The sequence below is a fragment of the Gigantopelta aegis genome, chromosome 4, assembly GCF_016097555.1.
Source record: "Gigantopelta aegis isolate Gae_Host chromosome 4, Gae_host_genome, whole genome shotgun sequence".
Taxonomy (NCBI): Eukaryota; Metazoa; Mollusca; class Gastropoda; order Neomphalida; family Peltospiridae; genus Gigantopelta; species Gigantopelta aegis.
Window position 1 is genome coordinate 101,682,040 of NC_054702.1, and position 8,737 is coordinate 101,690,776.

Below are 8,737 nucleotides of genomic sequence, written 5' to 3' on the forward strand. Positions count from 1 at the left end.
AATAATATTTAAGGCTTTTAGACTGGTCATAATAATGACGTATGATTTTGAATCTGAACGACAAAACAGTTACCAGCGATCAAAACCCCATCTCTGCACAATTCAGAGTCGAATGGACAATATATCGTTCCTGCACCGCTCAAAGAGGACTGCCACTCCCAGACTAGATTGCAAGATCAAAATTAACACAGGAAAGAGCTCATTGGAGTAAATATAACTATGATAACATGCACCCAGGAATCACTGTCATACAGTGATGATATCAGGTGTTCGCGAAAGGTGAGCATTTCCTGCCCCACCAGTGGCACCCGTCATGAGTACTGCCCCACCAATGACACCCGTCATGAGTACTGCCCCACCAGTGGCACCCGTCATGAGTACTGCCCCACCAGTGACACCCGTCATGAGTACTGCCCCACCAGTGGCACCCGTCATGAGTACTGCCACTTCATCTAAAACGATGAAAAATGTGAAAGAGATGAAAAAGTATACAAAATGGACCAGCCATCATTTTGTTCAGTAGTGCAGATATAGCCTCCAAATATGGACCATAACATATTCAGAATGACCTCCATGAATCCATGGACATCATAACCGTAAAATTCGGCGACGTAGCAATGTTAATATGCTATAACGTTTTCAAAGTAATTATATTAATGTTTTTCAAATTAAAGAAAAATACTCCTAATACTTGTAACATGACGTTTGGAGAAACTGATAAAATAATTCGTTTATAAGTTAATAAAATTATAATATCGTATTTGTGTAAAAACAAACTGGACAAGGATATTGACAAATTAAATGTGTGTGTGTTTTTTTATAATAACTTGTTTTATAAATATTATGATGGTACATATTTTATGTCTCTCTGGTTACATATCTTTAAGAGTATTTTAAAAAGACAATTGTGGGTTAAGTTATGAATGACAGCAAAGTTTTTCAAGTAAGGGGTAGTTGCTATCTACATCAGAAACAAGACATACTAAAGATCAATTCTATCAAGAATGGAATAGTAGTAAATTAATTACCTCAAAAGGTAAACCTTACAACTGTATTAAAATAGAACTTATCCAAGAATGTTACATATATTTACCAAAAATTGTATCACTTCCATTATTTAAATTTCGTACTAGTAGCAATTATTACAAAACGAATACATTGGAGTAATATAACTTATTTTGAAAGATATTGTGTTTTATTCCAGAGTCAATGTGTAAGACACGAGCACCGTATTTTACTTGAATATCCTTCAGTTTTAACTCACAGACAAATGTTTTTTAACGAAAAGAATATAAAACACGATCAAATTTCATGTACTGCTGGTGGATACTGATTACGCATCATAGTCCTAACGCCCAACCAGAGCGAGTTTTAACTGTTCAAAAGACTTTATACAGACTTTTCTTTCACTAACCATCTAGAACTAACCATTGACCCCTTCCCTCGATAGACATCCCGGAGAGCTGAAATGTGTACCCACAACTGCGTGCTTGAACCTTGGTTGAATAAAATAACTAACATGAAGTTAAAATAATATGACTTACCGCCAATCTGTTCTTCACTCAGCTGGTCCGTCTGGAATTGACAAAGTAATACAAGTAGTAACTTAATTCTAGTATCTACCTGGACCCCGTTCCATTAAGCGATCGTAGCGCTACGATCACCTTAAATGCATAAAGTTGTTATGCACTTTAGGAGATGTCAGGGCTAAGACCGTTTCCTGGAACAGGGCCCTTGATGTTATCACGAAGGAAGGAAATTTTTATTTAACGACGCACTCAACACATTTTATTTACGGTTATATGGTGTCGGACATTAAGGGGGAAAAACCGCTGTCGCCACTTCATGGGCTACTCTTTTCGATGAGCAGCAAGGAATCTTTTATATACACCATCCCAGAGACAGGATAGCACATACCACGGCCTTTGATGTACCAGTCGTAGTGCACTGGCTGGAATGAGAAATAGCTTAATAGGCCCACTGATGGGGATCGATCCCAAACTGCCTGCGCATTAAGAAAGTACTTTACCACTGGCCTACGTCTCGCCCCTTTGTTATAATGAGACCAATAGCCTACATATATAATACAACAATGTACACAAATGTACGAAAGTGAAACGGCTATTTGTTTAATGACACCTCAGCACATAGGTAGCTATTCGTTTTGCTTTCTGACATAAACCTGGCTATTTCAGCACCACCTCATACGCAACGTTCGATGAATCAACGACACTCTTTCATACACACTTTCTCATAGATAAGGCAGTATATACTAAGATCTTTGATGTACCAGTCGTGTGACACTAACATGGACGGTTAAAAACCTTACTTTATCAAGGGCAATCCTTCGGGGTGTTCCACATACATGACAATACATACTACGACTTTTAACTCATTGATTCACCGCATGCGAAAACTATCAATGAGTCAAATGGTCCTTGTTAGTTGTGACATAGTGTTAAAATAAACTGACTTCTTCTCAAAAGAGAAACCACTTGTAAATAATTCAACACACATTACAAAAGAGTCCTTATAAAGCAATCGAATTTGGTCACACATTGGATGCACAATAATAATACATGAGTGGACGTTAGATACCATTTATCTTACAACGAGTTGAAACGTATCTATCGAGCGAAAACGAGTTGAATGTTTTTAAACAATGAATTGTAAGGTATATGTTATCTATCGAACACGAATGCATTAATCTATTTCCTATATATGCTCAAAGAACAGGATTTAAATTTATTTAAACGTTTTTTCCAACTAGAACGTATTTATGATCCATGCGCTTACAGTTAACTTCTACGTCACAGAGCAATCAAGTAATTTTGATCGTGCTTATTTCATTAGATGGCATGACTGTCACGATCGGGTCATCACCTAGGAGCTGTATTATTTAATTATATTGTCTCTCGTAATTCCATAAGAAATGGAGTATGTACTTTTATGTTTGTTTATTTTGTAAATGTATTATGTACACAAGGTAGGACGTTACTAAATTATCTGTCTGTCTGTCGGTTGGTCTGTCTGTCTGTCAATCGCATGTCTTTAAATTAGTAACAGACATGTGTGTGTTATTTCCGTGTGATATCATAAAAACCCGCATGGCGCTCTCACCAAGGTTTGTGTAATAAAAATCAATAAGTCATTGAGTGGCTTCATTGCGTTTTTACTACTTTTAATGTGTGGGTTTGGGTTGGGGTTTTTTCGTTTTAAATCCAACTGCATTAACTCTGTGCATTAAGCCTATTGAGATATCTCTGTATACCACAACGACCCATTCTTCATTCTTTCCAAACAAATCAAGTTTGGCAGAACTATTCTGTGTTGTGTATGTTAAAGAAATTGAAAGGCGAACTCAATAATCGCGTCGTATTTTTTTCAGTTTGCGTATGACTTGTAGACACGTCAGTGGTAGATCGAACGTATTACTATAAACGGGGTAGACAATGAAAAAAACACCCCATAGAAACACAAGTATTATTAAGGGTTGACTCGAGTACGTGGTCTAATGGATATTATTGTACTTAGTATTTTATCTCGACCGATTTCGACAAGATATGAATTCCGGATATATTAATTCTTTAAAAACATTGATCAAGGTATTAACTGCATACAATCGGAATTTGTTTAATTATGACACGCTTTTGGACGTATGAATGCAATGAAAGTTTTGTTTTTGTATGTAAAATAAATAATGTTTGCACAAGATAATATAATTTAACCTATACACCTGGTTATACATGTTTAAGCCTGAGAGAGAGAGAGAGAGAGAGAGAGAGAGAGAGAGAGAGAGAGAGAGAGAGAGAGAGAGAGAGAGAGAGAGAGAGAGAGAGAGAGAGAGAGAGAGAGAGAGGGGGGGGGGAGTAGGGTACACACAGAGACAGAAGACCAGACAGACAGACAGACAGACATAGAGGGAGTGAGCGAGATAAAAAAGCTAGTGAGGCTACCGTAGTAACTTTGATCGAGTCATATAATGAAATAAGCACGTTCAAACTTACTGCTATTATCCATACGTAAAAGGACCCTTGGCAATGCTAGGGTGAGACTGTCAGTTGATACGACGAACTTGACCAACTGGACGGTTACGTTATAATTTTTCCGACTGTCAACTTACGATGGGTGCGCTCTGATTAACAACTAATCGGTCGTAGAAGTCGTATATGACAAAAATCGAGTTATAAGAGCGCCCAGACTGGCAACTGAACAGTCGTAGATATTGTGAGTGAATATTGGCCAACTGTGTCGTGGCAGTTGGTAGTCTGAGACTAGTATAAGTACCAGTTGTTGGGCACTGGTTGGCACGTTGTAGGCACCGAGTCAGGAGCCGATTTCACAAAACATCGTAAATTTACGTCTACGACTAGCAGTTATACCTGTTATACGTTTACGTGTGTTTAACATCTATTTTACCAAAACAAACACATGGTCACGGAAAATGAGCGTTTTAAGGACAAACGAAAATGAAATATGTGTACTTCTAACTATATTTGTTGTACTGATAATAGTAATAAGAATTGTGGTTTAGTCGTAGACTTACATTTGCATGCAAAACTTGGCTTGTGATATTTTGAGAAATTGGCGCCAAGGCGACAGTGAATGACCCTACAAAGAGTAGCACCAAAGGTGAGTGCTCTTCCACTAAGGTTATAGAAGGTACTAGTTTTTAATTGACAAACACACAGACACAGAACCAGCCATGATATTGAACTGTTAAGATGAAGCTCAAAGTATTTGACAAATTATCACATTGGAGAGAAGGGAAATTGGGACAACCATATTGTTTATAACGAATATAAAGACATTAGTTTTGAACTGACAGACAAACACATAATAATTGAAGCCAGACATGATAATTTCCAATGACAGAACATATTGAACTGTTAAGATGAAGCTGAGGGTATTTTACAAATTATCACATTGGAGAGAAAAGAAATGGGGACAGCCATATTGTTTATAATGAATAGCAAGCCTGTTAATTAACTGATTAACACAAACAAATCCAATTGCTTTACTCCCAGCAGCATGTGAGGAGCTAAATAACTAGATATCGTTGTGGTTGCAAAGAACTATTAGCCGCGCCAGGCCCCTCTATGTTCTTGACGTTTAGATCGTAAATACTTCGATTCCTCACAATGAGACCAGGACATGAAGTGAAAATGGCTTGTATTAGGCTTCAGTCTACCATGCAATCTTTATTTTGAAGTGCTGGACTGAACTCTTTACAACAGAACTGACTATCGGTCTCACAACCCTGTTCAATGATTCTGCTGAGTGAATTGTTGTTTTGTTTGTATCCCGTACTCTTTATGACAGGGTGTTTTTCTCAAGTGGCCACCAGCGCATATAATGTGTAACAGCTTCACTGGGCGAAAGAAATAAATATAATCCCACAAGCTTGCCAAAATACACACACTCTAAAGAGACAACACAAGACGACTGTGCTAGCCAAATGTTTGGGTAATATAATTATTTAAATGGTTTCGTTGTTGTAAACTCGCAAAACAAGAAAGAAATGTTTTTGAATGACACATCAGCGTGAAATGGCGATTAGGTGTCAGCCATATTGTATTTGTGACACGTGATCTGGGGTATTAGTCTGTTAAAGTAGAAAACCGTTGCTGTTGCATGGCTAGCTATAGGTTGCTAATTCTGGATAATCACAACATATCTTTACATGCACTTCCCATATAACGAAACAGGAGTAAGACTAATAATATGCTATCTTCATAGTTTGGATAAAACTGTCAATTAGATATTTACTTATCTTCTTCCGTTACATGTCGTTCACTACCATTGCTGCTATTGTAAGATGTGTTTGTTTAACAGAGCCTTTTTAACAATTAAAATCACATGTTAAATGTGTTTGTGGTCGCACACATGCTTGTAGTAGCTCAAACTTCATTTTACTTCCTAATGTACATTTGTTTTTTTTATGTGCGAAATTATTAAGAAGTAAAATCTAGTCTCAGCTTCTAGACTCATTCAGGTTATCAGAAACACTTTCTATACACAGACACTGATATTCTAAACAAGAAAATGCATTTTATATGTAACCTAAGTCGTTAAAACGGTTCTGTCGGTCGGAAACATATTACAATAACAGCACACTCAAGACAGTCACTTCAATACATGTTGATACTTGTAAGCGTCTGAAAACATTTAGTTACATTTATAGTTATTATCAGATAATTATTATATTTCTACATATTCTTCAGTTAGAATATTATTTGTTTTTAATATATTGTCTCCTTTTTTATCATTTGTAACAACTATCTCCTTTTGTTATGCATATGACTTGCTTCTTCTACTAGTTATTGTGATATTTATAATAAATGATTTGTAAGTTTAAGTGTAGTATAAGTGTAAGTGTATTCCTTAGATGATTACGAATGAAGACGTGGCATGAATACATTTCTGTTTCGATCCTGTTTGTTTCTGGACTGGCTAATGCAGTGTTCATACTGTGAGCATGGTATTTGGCATTTAACATCACTAAAATGTATTTAGGTTCAATGGCCACTTAGTTTATAGTCTTATCTATGGATGTTCCAATGGCCACTTAGTTTATAGTCTTATCTATGGATGTTCCAATGGCCACTTAGTTTATAGTCCTATCTATGGATGTTCCAATGGCCACTTAGTTTATAGTCCTATCTATGGATGTTCCAATGGCCACTTAGTTTATAGTCCTATCTATGGATGTTCCAATGGCCACTTAGTTTATAGTCCTATCTATGGATGTTCCAATGGCCACTTAGTTTATAGTCCTATCTATGGATGTTCCAATGGCCACTTAGTTTATAGTCTTATCTATGGATGTTCCAATGGCCACTTAGTTTATAGTCCTATCTATGGATGTTCCAATGACCACTTAGTTTATAGTCCTATCTATGGATGTTCCAATGGCCACTTAGTTTATAGTCCTATCTATGGATGTTCCAATGATCAGTTAGTTATAGTCCTATCTATGGATGTTCCAATGGCCACTTAGTTTATAGTCCTATCTATGGATGTTCCAATGGCCACTTAGTTTATAGTCCTATCTATGGATGTTCCAATGATCACTTAGTTTATAGTCCTATCTATGGATGTTCCAATGGCCACTTAGTTTATAGTCCTATCTATGGATGTTCCAATGGCCACTTAGTTTATAGTCCTATCTATGGATGTTCCAATGGTCACTTAGTTTATAGTCCTATCTATGGATGTTCCAATGGCCACTTAGTTTATAGTCCTATCTATGGATGTTCCAATGACCACTTAGTTTATAGTCCTATCTATGGATGTTCCAATGGCCACTTAGTTTATAGTCCTATCTATGGATGTTCCAATGATCACTTAGTTTATAGTCCTATCTATGGATGTTCCAATGATCACTTAGTTTATAGTCCTATCTATGGATGTTCCAATGGCCACTTAGTTTATAGTCCTATCTATGGATGTTCCAATGATCACTTAGTTTATAGTCCTATCTATGGATGTTCCAATGATCGAATATCATCGATAATTTATCCTTTGAGCTCCATCAATGTAATCATCGATTATAAAAATCCATAATCTATTATCGCAAAAAATGTCTACTGTGATAGTTCATACAGTTTAAATGATGGAATTGATGCTAATATAGCAATGTGTAGGGCCTGTCCAGACGAACACGTTAATAGGTGCATGGTCCTTATAATCCAAATTCTTTTATATTCAAATAATTTTAACTGATTATGTAATCGAAAGTTAAACAATTGGTGCAAGCCGGTTAACACGGATGATCGATGATAAAATTCCAACCGATTTCCAATACTTGTCTTAATTTGAGCTTGTGTCTTAACACCACAATTGTATAAACATTGTCTTGGCCTTGTAGTCACCATTATTAATGTTTGTCGGTACTACACGAATAGACATATATATATATATATATATATATATATATATATATATATATATATATATATATATATATATATATATATATTAGTATACATCTCTCAAGACAATTAGCTAACTGAAATGTGAACGCGTGTCTTATCTCCAGTTTTATAAGCTTTTATCATGGCAGTATAATTATTATCGTTGTTAATGCTTTGTGGATATAACAGCACTATAGTATGTATTTTTAAGCATGATTAACAAATTAGTCAACCGATCGACATATATTATCGTTACATAACATTTGCATTACTTTTAACTACTTGGATACAAAATCTAATTCAATGTTACATTTACTTACCATTGTAAATGAAGACGAAAACAGAAATGAAGTATAGCTATCTATCCCTCTGTTTACTGTTTTCTATACAATGGCACCGCTGCACAGGTAAGTCATTGGGTGATCGAATTGAATATTGACGTTGGTTACAACTGGGATACTGTAACCATTCCACCTGCGAGAGTGAAATCAAAGTCTTTTGTGACGTACCGCGTTCACGTTTCTACAGCTGACATACAGTCATTAGTGTTCACTGTCACCCCGAGAGACACGCGTATCAATATATATATGTCCGGTGGATTGGCGGAATCAAGCATATCCAAACTTGTATTTCTTTTGTGAAATTCACGCTTCAAAGGACATTGTCACCAAAGACATACATACAGAGAAAGCGTCAATACGCCGTTAACTATATAGAAATATCTGGCGTCTCAAGTATGAACCACAATGGTATGTTCTCTTAAACTTTCTGCCATTGATAACGGCGGGTATTCTATTAAACTTAATCGAATAAGTATCATG

At 36.1% G+C, this 8,737-nt stretch overlaps 1 protein-coding gene across 1 annotated transcript in view; it reads right to left on the reverse strand.

Moving 5' to 3' along the window:
* LOC121371609 (calmodulin-like protein 12) overlaps positions 1-8,363 on the reverse strand; it is a 47,382-nt gene extending 39,019 nt beyond the window's left edge. Inside the window, exons 1-2 of the mRNA XM_041497625.1 lie at positions 8,237-8,363; positions 1,545-1,575 (exon numbers count right to left, since the gene is read on the reverse strand). Coding sequence (XP_041353559.1) covers positions 1,545-1,575; positions 8,237-8,239 — 34 coding nt within the window. The 5' untranslated portion in view covers positions 8,240-8,363. The remainder of the gene's footprint in view (positions 1-1,544; positions 1,576-8,236) is intronic.
* Between the last annotated feature and the right edge of the window lie 374 nt (positions 8,364-8,737).